General features: G+C 38.3%; 1 protein-coding gene across 3 annotated transcripts in view; it reads right to left on the bottom strand.

Moving 5' to 3' along the window:
- The window catches only part of Rab11fip2 (RAB11 family interacting protein 2), a 39,745-nt gene that overhangs the window by 8,020 nt on the left and 9,388 nt on the right, over positions 1 to 22,337 (bottom strand). For 2 of the 3 annotated variants that reach the window (XM_090345778.1, XM_090345776.1), the window contains one exon: positions 1,386 to 1,431. In XM_090345778.1, coding sequence (XP_090201904.1) covers positions 1,386 to 1,431 — 46 coding nt within the window. Of the gene's footprint in view, positions 1 to 1,385; positions 1,432 to 13,104; positions 13,149 to 22,337 lie in introns of those variants that run through there. The other variant, XM_090345777.1, reaches the window with a different exon arrangement.

The following is a 22,337-nucleotide window of genomic DNA, read 5'->3' as shown; positions in this document are numbered from 1 at the left end:
AATCAGTGTGAGGATGAGCTTTCTCCTCTTAATTGTATCTTGCAGTAAATTAACAACACCTAGTAATCCTTTAACTGTCGTTTAGAATAGTTAGTATTCCAGAGAAAAATAATCACACATCAAGGATTCTTTTATCACCTTTAAATCCTTTAACTAAAACAATTTTCACATTTTATTTCTTTAAAGAATTGTAAGGATGCTTTTACAGCAATAAATTACAAGATTTGGAAAAGTACATTTACAAGCAATAGAAATTGTAATTAAGGTTACTTAATAAACAATAGCTACATGTTAAATCGATTTTTTGATGTTGCGTTTTGTTTGAGATTAAGTAACTGCCTGATAGAATTCATTCTACTATCTGATCAAAGGCAGACTTCATATATTCTGACATTTCTTGCCAGACTGCTATATTCTAAAGACTTGAATATTTATAAAACATCAAAACTTACAAATCATTTACATAAAACACCGAAGACACAGTACAAAGTCCTGTGCTTCTACACTGTTTTCTTCAATTGTAAAGACAGACAACTGCATTTAAAACGGTTCATAAAATCAACTCTAAGTCCATTCCGCTTCTTAAGGAATATCCATCCTAGAGAACTGGAAAAGTTCATCTAAAAAATTCTGATAATATACATCTGGGTCACACACATTAAGGGCAGATGGTTGAAAGAGCAGCCCCCAGCCTCCAGAAAGAAAGGCTCTATTTCTGTTCAGTAAGAACTTAGTTTTCTACCAAGAACATTTGCCTGCATTTCTGTAAAGTAACTTATTCTCTAGGTTTAACATACCTAGAGTGGTCTACAAACGCAGTGGAACTCTTGAGGACTTCAGGCAACAATAAAAAGAACTTACGATCTCTGAATAATCCTGCCACAATATATGGCTGGCTTTACTAGGACTTGGAAGGTTAAGTGTCCTAAAGTTGTTACAAATACTTTCCAAGGTAAGTGGCTCTCCTGGTGGGTGCTTTTCCTACTGTTGAATGGCATCTCTATTCTTTCTTACATCCTCATCCCAACAATAACAGAACACAGTGACCTCCTTCATATGCCCCTATTTCATAACTGTAATGCTGACTTTGACATGCGACTTTCACAATAATTCCAGAAGTTTGCAAACAAACTATGCACATTCTAGACTGGCTTCAATTATAGCCATGTTTGCTTGAACTTACACCTACCACACACAGAAGCCATATCCTCTAATACCTGAAAGGCAAAGTCTGATTTCACTTCCCTCTCTCCCCAGCATACCAGGCTGGGCTTCTACATTTCTGTGCCTGAGGTGTTCAGGAGATGGAGGTGTTTTTAGGAATGTGTGCCAGAGAGAAGCTTAGCTTGTTCTCTGGTAATTCTCTAACCCCCTCAAAGACTTACCGGGATTTTCCTGAGATCTTCACTGCTTGTCGGATTCATATGAAAACTAAGTAAGAAAACACATACATAAACAAATGTTAAGTGTGTCTATAGACTATATGAGAGGAAGCAAAAGAACAGAAAATTCTTAACTGGCATTGCAATAAAAACTTCTAAAGTCCAACCTTACTCAGTAAGTGAAACTTAATCCAAGATGTATAGGAAAATAAGACAGTATTTACACAAAATTTTAAACCATTTATAATTTTAAACTCTGAAGGAAAACCGTTCGGTTATAAGTAGAACTGAAGAATTGTATAACTAAATACGTAGTTTCTAAACATTTTTTTAACTCAGCAAGATGCTTTATAATAGGATGTTTAAAAAATAATGTATTATTCATTTTATGTACACATACTCACCTCAGTCCTTTAGACATGAAAATGGAAAAGTAAGTAACTTCATTCAGGTTTGAAAAGATGACAGAACAAGTTAACACTGTTTGTTTCACTGCAAGCAGTAAAGTAAAATAATTAAAAAAAACCCGACTTTCAAACATTACCCTATCAACCAATTCTGTCATTATACAATTTCTAAGTACATAGCTTTCAAAATTTAAATGTCATTGCAGACCAAAACAGAACAGATTTCTTCCATGTGGAGGAGAAAACATCACAGCCTAATGCCGAAACCATTCTCTTCTTTGAAACATATCCATTAGGAAGGGGACTACTATCCAAGAGAAGCTCAACTTCAAAGCCATCTGATGAGTAAATATTTCATCAATGCTCTTCAAGTTGAATCTTTACCCAGCACTTAAGAGTATTAGCCTTAGAACTACTACAAAGCATTACTGTCGTAGGAACATTTTTATTACACACACACACACACACACACACACACACACACACACACACATACAAGTACACATGAAACAGCTATAAGATACATATTTTTATTTAATTACTAATTTTACATCTTACTATTTGCATACTATCAGCAAACAAATAAGGTCCTTTAAAGATTTTAGAAATTCACTTTTAAAAAATCTTTAACTGTGTGACAGAACACTGATCATCCTGTGTACCCACATATATAATCACGAGTACACATCATACCCTGAGTTGCAAAACCTACAAGGCACATGTGCACATACAAACACATCATGAGCATTTCCCCCATGGCCACTTGTTATGTCTCAATTTGTAGTACTGGCTTTCAACTGGCCACTAACCCCTTCCAGGTAGAGCTTCTGTGGAAGGTTAGTAACTCCATGTGGGGGAGAAACCCCATAAGTGAGTGAAATATACTTTAGATGCCTACAAGATACAGGAATATGTGGCTGCCATAATTCCCTGTTTCTGTATCTCACCATCCTGTGGTAATCTGCACAGTCCTGGACTACTGTCAGGCCTGGGCCAGTAACACCTAAAGAATCTAATAAAAAAGTATCCAAAAGGACATGAGCAGTCTTCTCAGGCTCCAGTGCCCTGGTGGCACTGCTGACACATGACTCCTGTGGGCTCCACTTCTCAATCACAGTAGTGGAATGAAGGGTTCCATAGAACTAATCTCTCCTCACCCCTTCATCTCACAACATGTTTTTTGTAGAAGCAAGAAACACATTCTGTTACCTCCCTGTCCATCTGAATGAGAGGCTGTGAATACACTGAGATCTGATAGTACACTAAGGAACTCAGGAGCACTGGAGGGCCCTGTAGCCAGATGATGTGAATTCCAATTCCGATTCTGCCCTGTACTTGCTGCAGGACCTTGAGTGAGTTACTTCACTTTGTGTCTGTAAAAAATGGCAAAAGTATCTACTACGTGAGACTGCTATGAAGATGAGTTAATGTGGAAAACATACAGAACCGTGACAAGAGAAAAGAACATGGTCAATTATTTGGTTTCACAATTATGTAACACTTAATCTGTTATAAGTTAGATACTTTAAAACACTTAATGAAAAATCAACTCAACTTCATAACTCTTTAAAAGAATACTATATGGCCCCATACTGTCATCTTTTCCAGCATTTTAAAAAATGAGGGAGCCAAGTTCCAGAGAGGTTAGGAAACTTGCCCTTGGTCACTCCCTGGGTAACCAGTAGAGCTGACTGGTTCTGGAATCTGTCTTCTCCTTCTCAAAGTGACAAGCAGCCCTATTTTTGCTGTCCACAGACAGATCTGATGGTCCACACAAATTATCAGCCCATGTCTCCACATCCTGAGGTAGAATGGCACTCATACCATGCAGTCCTGACAATGTAATTCTTCTAATACAAACCAAGAAAAGCAATATTTTCTCATAGCAATTAAAGCAAGGAAGGCCTATTTCACAAAAGAATAGCAAATCAGGGGACTAGAAGAAGGCTCTGCAGACAGTTATGACTTCACAAGCCACTGGAGACTGGAATGCCAGCCACAGGAAGAGGTGACAGATCCTGAGGTCAAACACACCTGATCCATGGAGCAAGAGACACTCTGACAAGGCTTTCTTTTATGTTTAATATGACAAAATGGTTCATGTGTGGGACATAACCACCCATCTCATCCTTGAGAATGAATGCTAGGATCTAGTCAGTATTTCAGGAAATCATTAAACAAGAAATCAAAGAAAAATTATGCCACTATATAAACACATATAACATTACTAAAAGCTTCTAAGGAGTAGGATTTAAAACAAATATTGTATCAAAATCACAATATTAAGCCTAGTTTTTATAGTGAGTTTCATAGCATCCACTGAAACTTAATGACCACTACAAATGTCTAAAGAGTCTGAAGAACTACGATGTCTGCACAGCCACGCTTGGAGCTGGGGTAGCACACACAGGGCAGGGAACCCCAGCCACTCCCAGTGCACTCTAGGCCAGGCTCTCACATCATGTATTGTCTGAAATGCAAAGGCTTAGCCCTCCCTTGTGGTCTGCTTTATGTGCACACACTGATGTGTCAAACACATGACCAACTCAGTCATTCATGGATGCCTTTCTTCATCTGTCTTACAGGAGAAAAAAAAAGAGTTAACTGAACTGGATTGAATTAGCTTGGTGAAAAAATAAAATGTCTCTATTTATTGAAGTGTGGCACCAATTTGTGATATCTTTCTCTTTGGACTGCTGTCCTCATGTCAGACAAGATATCGAATAATACAGTCTGACTGCTCAACTGAGGTGCTGACAGGTTAAAGAAAATGATGTTTTTAATCAGCTACAAAAACTTCGACATGCTCACACTGAAAAAAAAAATCTACAGAAACAAACACCAGAATTTAAGAAATTTGATTTTTAAAAAAGTGAAGAAGTTGGGAGGAGATAGGATTTTACAGTCACTTTTAAACTTGAAAAAATGTTGGAAAACCACCTTAAAAGTAACAAAATACATGAATCCTAATAGGTAAAGGCTTCAATATTTTTAATTTGTTGATGCTTATACATCTTAAAACAATTTTCCATGTAAATTTGAATTGTAATATTTAAAATATCAAGCTGTTAACTTTAAAAACAGTATTAGTACCTCTTCTTCATTAATTTATCTCAAAATTAGAGCAAATGAATGAGAATTTAAATTTTCTTTCTGGTATGAACTAACCTACCATACATAGAAAAACAAATTTATGAAGTGAGGAATGTGACTGTCATAACACCACATGGACATGTGGCAGTGGTTAAAATGATCTTTTTCTTTTTTTAACTAGGTATACATACTTTCAGAAGAAGAAAGCTTAAGGGAAGGAGACTATTCAGAATAAGTACCAAGAACAAAATAAAACAATGACCCATAGAAAGGAGAGGGGTGTGGGTGGGGGGCAGGGAAATGGGGACCAAGACATGTGAAAGGGTATCAATGTATGGGAATTAATGCACCATCTATCTGGCAAATAGCATGTAACCCTTCTATTAATTACAATAAAAAATATATGAAAAAAAAGAAGGAAGGTCTATATTATGGCTGGCAAAAACTGCTTTTAGGGGACAATGGGAACTGTGCCACTTTCTGCCTCCAAGACATCTGCTCTTCCAAGGAGGTCTAAGACTACACTTCCATCTCTTTATACAAGAAGCATGAGTAGAGCATCAGTGCATCTACATATACTCCCAAACACATTACTGCTGAAAACTTAAGCAAAGTCCAATTTGAGTTACAGTTTGACCAATTCTGTCTATGTAAATGCAAAGGACCTTGCAAACTAGAGGACCAAAAGGAAGAGGGAAGGAAAGGGAAATGGGGGGCGGGGGAGAGGGAGGGCATAGAGGAGTAACTAACATTGGTCAGTTCTTACTTGGCATAGGAAATAAGGAGAACTTGAAGGCAGCAAAGGAAAATGTTGGATAGTAATTATTTTCAAAGGACAGCATTTTATTGATCTTGTTGTTCCACTGAGAGTGGGCTTTAGTAGCCTGTGGCTTGCCTTCAGTGACAAAGACCAGTGGGAGAAGGCACATACCAGGGTGACCTTAAAAAAGAAGACAAATACCCCATTTACAGCTCATTAATACTTCATCTACAAGGAACTGAGACTTCTAACTCAGCCCCATTAAGAGCCCTATGAAATGAGTGGTGTTTAATTCCCATTCCTAGGTGAAATGGCACAGAGAAAGGTAGCACAGCTCCACGGTCCACGCACTTCAACTTTTTTTATTCCCAAAAAGGCGATCAATTGTGCAGTCCTACTGTGAGTTCCCTGGCTGGCTTTAAGGAGTCCAGTGCTATTTCTGGATTCTGCCCACTAGATATGGTTTAGAAAGTCTTACACTTCATCTCAAAGACAAGGAACGACTGCTGATGAGCATGACTGAAGTGGCTATAACTATTCCACTCTGCTCCTCCCGGAACCCCAAGCCACCAAGCTCTAGACAGGGCACTGCCTGGGTTCCGTAACCCACAGGCCTCCTCAGGGCCTACCCCTGGGTGGAGGGAAGGCTAGGTGAAATACCTGACCTAAGTTCCATGCACCATGTCCTCAGTCCCTCCTTGCTGGGCCACACCTCTGCTTAGAGTCTGGACTGCCACAGCAACTGTTCCCTGCACCTCAGATGGTAGCGCCTTCTACAACTGCAGGCTCTGACACTACACTGTTCTTGCCTTGATGGCCTTGACCCACAATAAACTTTCTTCAACTATCTATTTTGAGTGTGTTGGTTGCTTCCTGCTGTGACTCAACTGACACAGGAATACATAAAAAATGTCCCAAACTACTCACTTAATAAACTAACTTGACTAAAGGATAAATGTTTGCTCTTTTTTATTGGAAAAACATTAGGATGGATGGATGGGAAGGAGAGGAAAACAGTATGTCACAATTATTCACATGAATTATCCTGCATTTTCCCCTTCAATTTCTGGCTTATGCTCCATAATTACTTATTTAAACAATACTCTTTCTTCTCAAAATATACAGTCTCTTCTTTTGTAAACAATAATTTACCATTAGCCACAAGAAAATGTCCTAGCCTTCACTTAACATTGTCCATGCTCACAGGTCCACAGTGCTCTTAAGCTCAAAATTATTTTCAATTTAGGACATTTCAAAGATTCATTTCCACAGCTTGAAAGCAGTATAGCTTAAGTGCCCTGACTTTGGATAATGCCACATCAAATTTACTCTGTTTTACAACTGAAAACATATTTTCCCAAGCAGGTTCTGTGAGCATGCCTCTGAAGGGACAGCATTCAGTAAGGAATGTTGAAGTAACTCCCTGCTCAGTCTCATCCACAATCAAAATCCCCAATCCACCCCTCTGGCTCTCTTGTCCTAAGAGACCTTTCTTTCTCATTGGCACTGTCTCCCAATGACACTCAACGTGATCTCTCCTCCCACCACAGCATCTACACAGCCCATTTCCTTTGGTGTACTCCAGCACCGTTACTTTGCCAATCTCAAAGTCAGTCTATGTCCTCTGCCTCAGTGGATCCCCAATATATCTAACCCCAACACAACACTCATTGTGCTTCGATGAGGGCCCATAAACTATTTAGAGCAACCACCTCACTTTCCTCAGCCTCTCATTTCACCTAATGACTGTTCCTTCTTTTTGAGACTCTTTTTCCTGGTAGCCTATCTTTTCCCCAATGTTATCAATTCCTCCTTTCCCTTGCCACCTTCCTCTTCTTACTTGATGGGGTATTTCTTGGGATTGTTTTCACATCTTTCTGTGCTCCACATTGGTGTCTTCATTTTCCCTCATAAATTCCATTGCCCCCACCATGTGGATGGATGACTAAAAGATCTTCTCAGTTACCATCTCTTTATCCTTTGTAACACCATGATGAGGAATCTTACATACTTCAAACCAGTCACTGTGTGGTCTGGAAGATGGCCTCTGACTGCTTATTCTTCTTCTTTTTTTTTCTTGTGGGTCATGAGGCTTGAACTTGGCCTGGGCGCTGTCCCTGAGCTCAAGGCTACTGTCCTACCCTTGAGCCAAGCCCCACTTCCCATTTCCTAGAGGTTAACTGGAGATAAAGAGTCACAGGTCCTTTTGTGCCCGGGCTGGCTTTGAACCTTGATCCTCAGATCTCCGCCTCCTGAGTAGCTAGGATTACAGGCGTGAGCCACCATGCCCAGCTTATTCTACTTCTTTGGCACATCTCCAGTCTCCTGAGCATTCCCAGGGAGAATGGAGGCACTCTGCACCCTGGACTTCAGTGTGCCTATCTCACAAGCTCCGGCTGCTCATCTGCACTGTTAACTTTCTGATCACAAAACCAAATCCCTACTGGCTTGAGGACACTACACTGACAACACTTTGCCTACCTCTTCCTTGCCCAGTCTAGCCTAGGTAAGGCTGACTGGCATTCTCAAGCGCAAGACAAGCCTTGCTACTCAACTGTCAAGACTTCCAGGTCTCTAGTTTCCTTCTGAATTACCTTCAAAGCCCATTCATTGGCTTTTACCCAATGTGTCTCTTCAGACCGATGGCCTACCTAATCTTCTTTTAATTTCAGAGAATTAAGATTAGAAAAGCATTAAAAGAAACAATAATGAAATTGTTTTGAAGGACAAAGTATAATTCAAATATAAAATAGAGAAGTGTGCCTTCTCCGTATTCATCTCCACCACTAGAGCTTTTCATTTGTTACCGGAAGCCCCTTGAAGGCAGGAGCCACAGTTCAGCATATTAATTAGTCCTTCTGTCCTTGCCTATGATGCTATGTCTACCCCATGGCAGACGGCTGAGATACTGACAATAAGTAACTTAATTAATCAGGATTTAATAAAAATTCATGAAAACCAGGATAACAGATAAGTAAATCAATGGAAGACTAATACTTATTCTACCAACCAGACAGAATGCCCCAGGAGAAGAAACCATTTTCTTCAATAACAAAGATAATTTATATATTTAAATAGGAGATATATGTTCAAGGAATACACCGTGGTTCTAAGAAGGGAAGACTTGTTCCACTATTTTCAATTGTCCATGAAACTGGAAACAAGCTTTCAAACTGGTGGACAGTCAATAAAATCAATTCAAATAGCCAGTAGATTCAGCACCAATCAAGTCTACCAGGTTAACAGCACAATACAGATCAACTGGAGATTCTTGTGGTAAATGGTAAAAACAGTTATTTTCGCACTTATTATCCATGTAGGTTACATATTAAAGTTTTGTTTTGTTTTGTTTTTTTGCCAGTCCTGGGCTTGGGCTCAGGCCTTGAGCACTGTCCTTGGACTTTCTCAAGGCTAGAGCTCTACCACTTGAGCCTCAGCACCACTTCCAGCTTTTTTCTATGTATGTGGTACCGAAGACTCGAACCCGGGTCTTGGTACATGCTAGGCAAGCACTCTACCACTAGGCCAAACTCCCAGCTCACATGTTAAAGTTTTTGAAATGTCCTCTTTCAAATACCTAGTAATAATGTAATATAGTAAACAAATAAATAATAAAATAATCCTCTGTCTAAAACCCAAAAACAAAGTATTCACAGAGACTTCACCAGTAAACACAATGTTTAGCACTTTTTAGTTATTATTTATTCCACAAGCAAATGGGGCTGAAGATACAAAGTAAATGCATTGTTATTTTTTTTTCTTTTCAGAAAAAAAGCAAAGAACTTAGGACCAAGTTGAATTAGTGACAGTCCAGAGTAAAATATTACATTCTCTCTCCTGGGACTGGGCACACACACTAAACACTCGGATGGCAAAACAGAACACATGAGTGTCTCTGGGGATTAAGAGTAATTTACTTATTAATATTCTCACAGGATAGCTTTATGAGATCTCAGAAGCAAGGCAATTAAAAACTGTGGTCAGTGACATTGAAAATCATGGGCAGCTAATTCAAATCCTTGCAACTTTTCTATAATGAATGATAGCAGCACTTAAGCAAGACTTAAGGACAGCTATGAGATGAAATGAAGGTTTGTATCAAAAGGACATTTAATCAAGTTGTCAGGCTCACACTTGAAATCCTAGAGACTCAGGAGACTGAGATCTAAGGTATAAAGACCAATCTAAACAGAAAAGGCTGTGAGACTCTATCTTCAACTTAATCATCAAAAAACATGACTGGAGGCGTGGCTCAAGTGGCAAAGCACTAGCTAAACAAGCTGAGGTTCCCAGTTCAAAGGGTGGTACTGAAGAAAAAAGAGAAAATATTTAATACTATTTTTTCATATGAAATAAAATGGTAATTATTTTGAAGACAAGTTACCAATTTTCAAATGTAAGCTCAAACTCTAAATGGATGTCAATGAAATATTAAAAAAAAAAACTCCTTTAATATTAAGATCCAAGCGTATTCTAAACTCCATTCATTTAGAGCTAAGCTTGCAAGCTTTTTTTCTTTTTTTTTTTCTTTCTGGTATCTCTCAACGATGAGAAATCCATGAACGCATACACAACTTCAAAGTTTTACATTTAAAACCACAGTGAAATGCATCTCTTAATTTAAAAGAATGTTTTGTTTGCCACTGGGAGAAACTGTCTCATTCACTGTATTGTTCTGAGAAGACACTGGCTTACTACTGCCACATATCCACTAGCAGTTGTTACCTTAGAAGATGTCCTTTCTATTTTAGAAATGAAAAAGTGAAAGTAGGAGGAGTGATGAGAACAAGAACGGTACAGTCCCTCCGCCTCTGCGATCAAGGCTTGCCTACCAGCTTTGACTTGCCTGTTCCTGAAAGTGGTGGGGAAAACCAGGGGGAAAGCAACTCAAGGCATCCTTTTGGATTCTGGGTCAGAGGGCTCACACCTAGGCAGAGGTATTCCAAGTTGCCTAGTGGTATCTGAAACAAAGTTAAGCCTAGAGGGAAAGCCATGGCACCCTCTGATCCTCAGAAAAGCCTCAGCTGTTCAAGAACAACTTATAGTGAAGGCCCTCACCCCACAATCTCTGCAAAGCCTACAAAGAGAAGCATCCACAGCACTCTTGTTTTTTGGGGCCCTTCTCATGTGACAGAAGCTGCAGGCTCCTACACCTACTTCTTTGTGGAAGCAAAGTTGATGGGGTGGCTGGATAAGAAGTGCAGCCTTGACATACATTAAGCAATCAAGTGTTTGTCTCAATGGGTGGGTGAAGATACAAAAATGCATTCCTGCTGGAATACTGTTTTGCATAAAAATAAACTTTACAGGTCCCTCTAAGCACAGATGAGTAACAATCTTGTTGGTGATCTTTCAATTGACTATTTCTCAGCTTTTCTTGAATGTTTCTTCATTTAAAACACAGGCCTCTCATTTAAAGATTATAATTTTAATACACTTTGATAGCTACAAATTTCTTTTGTGCAATATTTTTCCCATTGTCTTGACCCTGTATGTTTGATAAGTAAAATTTATTTGAGTCCTACTTGTCTGAAATCACATTTAGAAATTCCACCTCAGCTACAACTTTCTTTGAGGTCATGTGACTCTTCCTATTCAGACCATAGCAATGTCATTGTTTGCTAAGTTTCCTAAAAGAGTAATTCACCACATCATTCTCATGTTTTCTAGAAACCTATATGCGGGTTCATTATTCAAATATTCCCAGTTCCTGGGAATGTGGTCCTGTGTCCTCTAACCTTCAAAGTTTTAGACAGGTCATTCCCTGAGAGCCTTAAGATAGTCCATGTCCCTTTATAACAATTCTTCCTCTCTCTTTTCACACATACCCTTCTAATTCCACCTTGTCCATTATGCCTACACAGCCCAACTCTATCTACCTAAACGCCTATAAATTGAGACAGTATGTGGCTATGCAGTCAGGCTGGCTTCAAACTCATTATCCTCCTGCTTCAGCCTCCTGGGTGCTGGGATTACAGGCATGTGTCACTACACCCAGCCTAATCACCTGTAATTTTTCACTCCCCTAGCACTTACCAACTTTATGACCCACTGGGACAATTACTACATATTTTGTACCTACTTGCCTGTGGTCATGAAGACAGAGGCTGCCTCATGCAGCCTTTGTGCCACAGTGGCAACAATTGTTCTAAGGTTAAACAAAAAGGCAAGTAAATATAAAAGTTCCACCCTTTAGTAACAAGTTGAAAACAACTATTTTTACTTTAAAATCTTCCTTCGGGGGCCGGGAGTTTGGCCTAGTGGTTAAAGTGCTTGCCTAGCATGCATGAAGACCCGGGTTCGATTCCTCGGTACCACATACATAGAAAAAAGCCGGAAGTGGTGCTGAGGCTCAAGTGGTAGAGCTCTAGCCTTGAGAAAGTCCAAGGACAGTGCTCAGGCCCTGTGCGCAAGCCCAGGACTGGCAAAAAAAAAAAAAAAAATCTTCCTTCGATATAATGTTCAGCGGTCCAAAGACAAAAGGCCCATGAGATGTCATAGAAAGATCCCACTCCTTTCTGTAAATGTAAGGGATATCACTCCATTAATAACTTGATGGCAATGCAAGCATATTTAACATTCAAATTTTAGTTATATGGTTTTCCATTAAGTGAGAAATAACTGCTTTTTAACGAAGACAAAATAACAAAACAAAGTGCTATAGTCACTAAAAGAACCTAGAGTCTAAACACTACTTAAGCAAGTCTGATATTCTTGTTGAAAAGAAGCTCTTGGTCAGAAAGAATCCATTAGGTGTAACCTTGAATTTCCTAAGGCAGGTGAGCTTTTCCCAAAGGCGATTCATAAGTATCCTACCCACTAAGCCTCCTCTATCTTTCAATGAATGTTTGAACTGCTTTCTTGAACAAATCCTCAAGATGAGAAAAATTCTATCTGACCTATTTCAAGTCCCTGTCCCATAGCAGCTATACAGTAAGATCACACCAAAAGCTAGGATCCAGACCCATCATGTGCCAAACACTGCACATCACACTGTGCATTGCATTATTTAATCTGTACACAAGGCTCTATTCCCATTTTACAGTTGAAAAACTCAGGCTCTGAAAGGTTAACAAGACCCTCTTGCTACTCAACACTCAAACCCACACCTGACTCATAAATCTCAACTGCCTTCAGAATATTCTACATGTGTATTTAGTTTCATGTTACACTGTAGTATCCCTCATTGAATAAGTGAATCAAATAGATTTCTAAACCCAAACTTATATTACGTTCTGTATGATTTCCATTTTTAATCATTCTAGGCAATTAATTTCTATGAAGATGAAACATCTGTATGAAACACACTGTATGTCTCTGATAAACAAAATATGTGATTAACTTGAACACCCATTCCCACACCAAGCTCCACAACAAAGAGTTCATTATGCTCAACGCCGAGCTGCTGCAGGGCACCCACTAATTGGCTCTTCAGTAACCTACAGTACAGTGGCAAACCTACCTCCTCAGGAACCTTCCAGGCAGGGAATAACAGACTTTAGTATCCTATGTCCGAATAGAAAAGTGGAATTACTCAGTTGTCAATAAAGAGCTAATGATATAATAGTATGTATACTATTTATAAAAAATAGTCCTTCAAAGTCTACCTAATAGCCTTTGTTGTCGTTCTGTTCTTTTTTTTTTTTTGAAACAGGATCTAAGTTACTCTTGGTCCTCCTGCCTCAAACTCCAGTTGGTAGGATTAGAAGTCTGAAACTTCCTGAGTACTGGGATTACCAGTGATTATAGATGTGTGTCACTATATAACGTTTTAAATAAGACTTGCTCATTACTAAAACTGATGTGTCTATAATTCATTTCCCAACTTATAAAATCATGTTCAATAGTCAAGATCAAGCTCCAAGGCCTCTTAATGATTTCCCCAATTTCCAGTAGGGACTCCATGTTCAACACACATTATCCCATGCTGCCTATCCCTCTTACCTATCCCTTTCCACAGCTGAGGTGGCTATGGAACTTCAGGAATCTCTAAAGAATACCTCCACTTTACTTTCAGCCCTAGTGGAGCTTTAAGCTGATTGTTCAGTCATAAAGAAAAATTGTCAGTTCAAATTATTTTGTTCTAAGCCATATTGATTCAAGTAATTGCTATTTAAATAGCATTAGTACCTTTATCAGAAATATTACTAAGCTTAAAATAAGTACATACATAAATACATTGAAATATATAACAAATATTTAAATTTTATTTATAATCGTTAGTAACATTACCCTTAATACAACAAATCAGAGAGAAATAATTCATTTTTAAGGTTCAAGAACAAAAAATGTTAAATGTCTGGATCCTAATATTCTTGAGACAATAATTAAATGCATGTAAGGAAAACTGTTTCATTATTGAATTAACTATGTGTCTATAAGCTACATACTCTACATACAAGGTAACTATCACCATAAACTACATAGACAGAAACATAACACTTTAAGATGAAAAACGTATGCTCACATGTGATAGGGTCACAGTGGCTCAATGTGCAATGTTCTAAGCACAGGAGCTCCATGAAGCCCAGGGAAGCCATGTGCACAGCAGAGTGCCAAAAACCCCAAAATGCAATTAAGTGAGAAAGTAAGAGTTCAAGAGGAGGAGGGTTTAGAAAGCCCACAGCACTGGAGAGAAACATGTGAGGTAATTACAATGCTAAGAGGAAGACAAATGCACAAACGCATAAGCAGTTACTAAATTGTCCATTCTTGTGTTCAAAGAAGCCAAAGTTCATTAGTGCTGAAAAACAAACTTTCAAGTATTGTTTTGTTTTCATACTAATATGCTAGTTTCTGCTCAAAGCATATCATTCTAATTTTCTGAAAAAAATATAAAATAAACACAGTACCTCATGAAAGAACACACAAATACGAAAATTCCAAATCTGATTCAAAGACAATAGTCCAACGATGTACTAAATACAGATTTTTTTTTAAGGCAATACATTCCATCAAGTTTAAGATAGAGATTTAGAATACTCTAAATTGTTTCTTCTCCTTTATCAACCCTCTATCTCCGCACTCAAAACAGAATAGAGGGTAAGCCTACCTATTTTAGCCCAGAACTCTTCTCAAAGCTGTTCATTTCTTTCCTGTACTCATTGCCAAATGACAGCGAGCAAGTCATGGCAACAACTGCAATCACTTCCTTATGATCTTCCTTAAGTCCTTATCCTCCCGACAGTGTCCTCACAGGTCTCTATCTGTTATCTGAGGGCCCAGGTAGGGCACTAATCAGATAACAGTCCAATTCACCAATGTTCTCAGTTCTCTAAGATCTACTATTCATACATCTTTTTCTATAAGCTCACATAAAGTGCTTATAATCTTAGTAATCTGGTTACTTTGTATACAATATTCAAACAAATCAAAGTATCACTTGAGTTAAAATCAGGGAAAAAAAAATCCTGAGACACTAGTGGAGCAAGGCCAAGTCCTAGGGAGTCTCCCAGGGCCCTTCTTGACCTTTAAAGAGAGTAACACTTAACTTTTAACCTGTAGAGTTTTAACATTTGTAAAGTAAATGCTTCTTGAGTGTGGGAGCCTGCTGAACCAAAACTAAAGACTGAAAAGTACCCCAGTCATATCAAAGTTACCAAGAAATAAACTCGACTAGTATTTTCAAACGGAAGCATTTTCAAACTCTCAGACTTGAATGAATCATTAGTTCCTGACTAGAGGAACCAGTTGCAGGTTCAGACCCAACTGGACCAGGGCAAGCTGCTCTCTGGCTTGGATTATGGAAAATTTAAAGCCAACACCAGAGCAAGGTTAATCTAGAATACGCAATTTTAGCTAACAGGCCACAATAAGCAAATTTGGGGATAATAAAATGTTTTTTAATTCATTTTCCTAAAAATAGACAATTCATTAATGGCAATTAACAAAGATTACTAATCTACATTAACAAGCACACTTGCTTCTTGATTTTATAAAGAAATAGTTCTCAAATTCTACCTTAAGTCTTAAACCAAAATAGCATGCATACTGATTTATAAAAATTAGCACACTGGGGTCAGTGGAATATAATCTTAATACTTTCTATCAGAAACCTCCAGTGGACTTACACACTCTATCTCCTATCTGATCATATCATAACAATCTGTCTTCTTTAACTATCAGACTTGCTATGTGTTATCCAGTGTCCAGTGCCTAAGAGCTCGTTAATTACCTAAACTATATCTCCATAGGTCTTGTTAATTACCCGTCTCCTGTCTCAGAGGACCTTGTTAATAACTTGTACAGTCTCTCTAAAGAGGTCCTAACAACACATTAAAATTAAAGATGCTTTTCTTTTAGCACCTGTCAAGTGCTGTAAATTGAGAAATTTTCACATCAGTTTATTAGCCTACAGTAGTTTTTGTGGGTTTTTGACTTGTTTTCTTCTATCTCACATAATTTCTCTGTATCTCAATCTCTAGACTCAGGAGGGGAAAAAAACTTAGCAAAGTTTGTCTTTTTCTGTTACAAAGTGTGTATGTGTACACACATGTACACACACGCATGTGTGTGTTTTCAATTTCCAGGACTAAGAATATCAATTTGCGTTAGTGAGTTAGGAAAAGGAGAGCATGGTTAGTATCTGCAAATTAACCCATAGGGAGATGCCCCAATTAATGAGACTTTATAATGACTATGAGGATGACAAAGGGTAAAAAAGTTTCCAGTAGACTCGAGGGAGCAGAACACAGAAGTTTCAGTTGGTGTTACGGGAACTAATCACATCACTGGTTTCATGTTCCCCGTCACTGATACATGGAAACATTCTGAAAATCCCTGTGCACTAGTGGATTAAAGGCTCCAGGAATCATCTTAAAAGTTTGTGTTTTCAGGTTCTAAATGAGTCTGAAATGATTTGTGGCCCACTATGAGTAACAGTCAAATTATGTTAAGACAAACATGGATAGAAAGTAAATACTGCTATTAAAATAAACAATGTTCATCGAAAGGCTGACAATAGCAAAGGCTGAGCTCTAATTCACAAAAAAAAAAGTTTGGAAGGGACATTTTAAAAATAAAAATCTGAAAGTTATGAATAGAAGTTTTCTTAAGGATCACTTGTTCACCATACTGTCCCAAATCGAAATATAACCTTACATTAAGAAATCCATTTTTCTAGACATGTTATACAACTTCCTAGCAATGGTTTACATGCTAGTAAGTAAAGGGTGAGATATGATCTTTGGAATTTGGAAACATACATACATTCTGGATGATCTATTTTTGTAGCTCATATTGCACAATAATAGACAGCACATAATCAGTTATAGGGAAAAAGAAAAAAGGCAGGGAGGATATGAAGGGGAGCTACCTGTTCTGCAAAGCTATGTAAAATTATATAAACTATAAGTGATAAATACAAGGTCTTCATCTTAAGACACTTTCTGGCCTATCCATACATTTGGCCTAAATTCACTGGCTTAAGAAGACCAGCAGGGGCCGGGAGTTTGGCCTAGTGGTTAAAGTGCTTGCCTAGCATGCATGAAGACCCGGGTTCGATTCCTCAGTACCACATACATAGAAAAAAGCCGGAAGTGGTGCTGAGGCTCAAGTGGTAGAGCTCTGGCCTTGAGAAAGTCCAAGGACAGTGCTCAAGCCCTGAGCTCAAGCCCAGGACTGGCAAAAAAAAAAGTTAAAAAAAAAAAAGAAGACCAGCAGGCACATGTATGGGATCTGAGGAAATCAATAATTTCAAGAACATTAGAAAACACACCACTAAGCTACCCTACAAGTAGAATGTCCTGCCTGGTATTCACAACTGCAAGGACACACAGTGTGCTTGCTCTCTATGCAAACCCCTAAGACTGGTGCTCCCCAAAGTTCCCTGGGAAAAGTATTTCTCAATAGTTCTTGTTCTTTGACTGACTGAGCCTCTACCTTCAAACTATATTAGCTCATATCACAAAGTAAGCTAATAATATTGACATTTACAATTTTTCATACAATGAAAATTTCTCCTTTTGATAATGAGAATCCTCTTACCCAGAGGGCAATCTAAATTTTCTTTTTACATTTTTTTGGAGATGAACAGGTTTTCCTGTTCATGTCCATCTCCTGAGTAGCTAGGATTACAAGGTATGTACCCGAATACCTGGCTGTAGAAATGTTTTCAGGGTCATGCTTTATTGAAAGCCAGATTTTTACCTGAATGCTAGAAAAACAATTCAACCACAGATATTATAATAAACAGACATTTCTGCTTCTCTTCAATGTCCACCACAATCTAGATATGTCTTGTCTATTCAGCCAAATTCAACCTCTTCATTGTGCCACTCTGCCTTCTCTCCTGTGTGCCCTCTATCTCATTATGTAGGGCCTGGTGCTATAAGAAAACTGTTCAAATAGAGCTTAGGAGCAAAACTCTTGATTTCATCCTCAACAAGAACCTACCAGGGCTTAGGAAATAGGTAATATAGTTCAGATCAGCAAGTTTCCAGACTCACTGTGCACCCTCCAGTGGGCAGTTTTTTTGGTTTTGTTTTTGATTTTTCTTTTTAATGGTGATTTTTTTCTAGCCCTAGTCTCCAAAGATCCTAATTTATGTGAGGTAAGGTCCAACAAATTAGTTTCAAGATTCTCTACAAACCCATAATGATCTGTACTAAGGAAAGTACTGATCTAGGCTAAGTGCCCTGAGGATGAAAATTCAGCACAACCATCACAAGGCTTACACAGTTCACGGGAAAGGCTTACAAGAATTTGACACAACACACACCCTGTAGCAAGTACATTTTCTCTATTAGCAGAAATCCAATGAAGAGACACACCGAGTTATTACTAAAGAAACACTGCAGTGTTTCATCCAAGATAGACAGACTGATAACACTGAATCAAGGTACGAGTGTATCCTTCAATGTGCCCAGGGAGGGAGGTGGCACAGTTTATATGGCCCTTAGAACAAAGAGAGATGCAGTAAGGAAATCAACTTAACTCAGGACGGTGGTGAGGAACAGTGAAAAGTAAAGGTGAAAGAAACAGGTGAGAGAAGTCTAAAAATGGCAAGCTCTGAGATTAAGGAAGAGGAAGCTGGATTTTGTCTTCTTTCGACATTTTTTTACCTTGGCTTTTTTAAAAACAGAGTAGAAAATACCTGTGGCCCATACAACCTGCTTAGTAGGATAAATATCAGTAAGCACTATAATGAATACATGCAAACCCCACAGTTTAGTGTTTGGGAATCTCTGCTTCCTTCAAGGTCTAACTGGTTGTTCCCAGCCCAGTGTTCCTCTGGTGCATTCAGCAACTCAGGGTACTCCCATCTTTCAGCTCTGCCCTTCTCAATGCACCTCTCAACTCAGCTAGTAGGAGCGTATGACTCTTCTAGAAAAGGCCTACAAATAAAACCCAGTACTGACACATGTCTGTTAATATCTATAACCCCAGTGCTGGTGAGGATGAAGCAGAAGGACCCAAACGGAGTCCACGCTGGGCTACATAAGACATTCTACCCCAGGGTGTTTGTTTTGTTTTGTTTCCACAAAAGGGAAACAGCCAGGCACGGTGGTACATGTCTGTAATTTCAGGACTCAGGAGGTTGAGGCAAAAAGATATTAAGTCCAGTACATCCTGGGCCACAGGAATGTAGTTAAGACCTTATCTCAAAAGCAATAACAACGAAGTTGACTTTGTGACCTAACACTACCCATTTCCAATTCTTAATTTATTTTTAACATGTTAAGCATTTAAAGTGGTGTGACAAACACCCAGTGTTTGATTTTAGAAAATAATCCTCTGTTGGGCATGGTGGCTACATACCTGTCATCCCAGATATGGTGGGAAGTAAAAAATTTTAAAAAATAGTAAGATAATAATCCAGTAGCATACCTGGACAGGAAACAAGACCCTCTCAAAAATAACAAGCACAAAAATGGCTGGAGATGTGTTTCAGCAGTAGAACACCTGCCTAGAGCATGCAAGGCCAAGTTTTAAAAAACAGTATTTTTTAAACTTACAAAAATTCATTTGTAACTTTCAGTTAAGATTTATCATAACAGGATAAAGTATGGAGAAATTAAAAAGTGGAACATTTCCTGCATGGGAAATGAGAGTTAAAAGATAAAAAAAAAAACCTTCTTACAGTGAAAAATATTTTGCTAGTCAAAAAAAAAATATGCTTTCTAAGTCGAGGGAAAAATATAATAAGCAAGTTCCTAAGTTGGTTAACAAATGAAGATAAAAATAAGGCTGATGATGCTAGTCTGTGATATTTGTCAATCAAAAGCAAGAACAGTAGCAATTTTTAAATACAAACTAAACATATGTTTCCCTGAAAATTACACGAACTCCACCTGTACCTTGCTTGCTTGGACAGAGGGATTCTGTAGATGCCAAACCACTGACTCAGCAGACAGCTGTGCTGGTGGCTACAGAAGACACAGCGCTCACTTGAAACCCAATTCTGCTTCCTCAGGCACACTACTACACCCTTCTTCTGACCTGGTTGCAGGAGTGGTCGGGAGCTCTGGACATCAGGATGTGTGAAGAAGTATTGCACAACACTGCCAGGCCTGTAAAAAGTCCCGCCTGAAGTCTCACCAGCTCAGAGGCTGCACAGTGTGATCCACAGTGGCCACTTATCACAAGAAGGAAGAAGCCTGCTTCCTGAGAGACTTCGTGGAGCTGAAAGACCCCACAGAGCACAGGAGCCACTCTTCCCATTCCCATCTCCATGAACTGCCTTGAGAAACACCATAGATTTCTATTGTGATAAATCACTGATACCTGGGGATAACCAACCTTAAATACTTTGTTCTTACAGACTTTAGTTATGTGCTACGTGCCTTTAAAATTTTAGTGATTTAACCTGTTTTCAATGGGATGCTTAGAAGATAAGATGTAAGTAAAAAAATGCCCAACAAACTACATCCTCACACTCAAGAGTAGAAAAGGCTTCCATGAAGCAGGGGAAAGTTAAGAGAAAAAGGACACTGTGAATTAATAATTTGGGGAAGTGTTTCATAGAGCAACACACTTTGTAGAAGGAACCCAACATAAAACCTAATTTCCTCTACCAGTTCTGCACAAGGCTCTGGGAACTCTTCAAAAACAGAAGCAACATAAAGTAGATTTTGTGACTTCTAACACAATTTCTTCAGGTTAATTTTACACACATGAGAAACAAAAACCTCCCAACTTCTAAGGGTAAAAGAAAAGGGGCTTCAGAACATTTAAAATTTGTGCAGGGCTGGAATGTAACTCAGAGGCAAAGTGCTTGCTTAGCAAGTGCAACGTCCTGGGTTCCTTTGTACCAAAAAAAAAAAAAATTAAAATTTGTGTGAGGTTTGGAGCATAGAGAGTGAGTTCCATTTTCATTACAGATCATGTACCTAAGAGTTAATAACCCAGCTGCTGTGTTCATGAGATCAAGATGAGCCAGTTCGTTCACCAATCAAATTCCAGTTCTATTGTGACTTATTTTGCTCTCAACATTTTGTTCCGTATTTTCACAAATACTGGTCACAGGAATCCAGGAGACTCTGTAAGCATATCTATTCAGCACTAATGGAAAAATAATTTACAACATGTATCTGAGTAATGTTGAGTTTATAGCTTTAGAAGTGTACTTGGTTTGGAGGCTAATGTGAGAAATACATAATGGCCCACATAACTGGCAAAGATACAGGGAGGATAAACAAGATAGGAGACCCTGTATGTAAAGGCAACACTTATTTTGACCATATCCTCCCAAACCCCACCCAGACAAATCAGCTTGCTGAAACTGTGTGCAGTGCTCTTTTCCATGTGCCTAGTTGTATTCAATTCTGCCTTTTTACACTATTAATTAGAATAACTTCACTGCAGATGTTTTATATTTGCAACAAAGATGGCTTATGACATAAAAAGAGTAACTTCCAAGGAATTTACAAGTTCTACCCTCATATCTGGCACCTCATTAATATGAATAAGAGAAAGCCTTAACATTAAAAACAAAATTATTTTTACACATTTGCAATCGCGTTGTACATCTATCAAGAAATCACTCTAATTTTGATAGAAATGGCATTAGTACTGAAGTAACCCTAAACAAAAACTAAATCTACCACCAGCCATATACACTTTTAAAGCCCAGGGCAATCCACATATGCAGCAAGAAGAGGACATTTCAAGATGTGAGGGTACTTATTTTTTTTTATATATTCCCTAATATAGTTTTAAAATATTTTCCCTATTATTTCTCCCTTGGTTGCTTTTAGTTGACTCTGAAATTACCTAACTTACATAATCTCTTAGTTATCTTAGATAGCTGTTTTCAACAATCTGCAAAAGAAGTTTAGTAGAAGGCAATGTGTTTCTATTTACTCCCATAATTTAGGATTTAACAAAATATGTGAAGTACACTCTGTGAAACGCCAATATATTTTAGAACAGAGTCTCAAAAACTTATGAGGTCTTCTATAAAATAGATACCATATGATACAACTTATCTCTTTGCTGTAAAGTCCATAAACAACACTGAATGATGCTTTCCAAAGTTATGGCAAATACCCATTTATTGATTAAAGGACTGTACACTTCCTTTTAAAAATTTTAAATGCATTCTTTTTAACACATCATAGGGATGCAAGAGAGATAGATGAACAAATCCCAAAAAGAGAGAATGCCAACACTAAATTTTCTCTTCATAAAATGACATAACACATAAAATGTAACCCAGGTTGAGTGTTCCTTACTCAAAATGCTTGAGATACAAAA

This window comes from Megascapheus bottae, chromosome 15, assembly GCF_031878675.1.
Source record: "Megascapheus bottae isolate mThoBot1 chromosome 15, mThoBot2.hap1, whole genome shotgun sequence".
Classification (NCBI taxonomy): Eukaryota; Metazoa; Chordata; class Mammalia; order Rodentia; family Geomyidae; genus Megascapheus; species Megascapheus bottae.
This window is presented reverse-complemented; position numbering and strand designations above follow the sequence as displayed.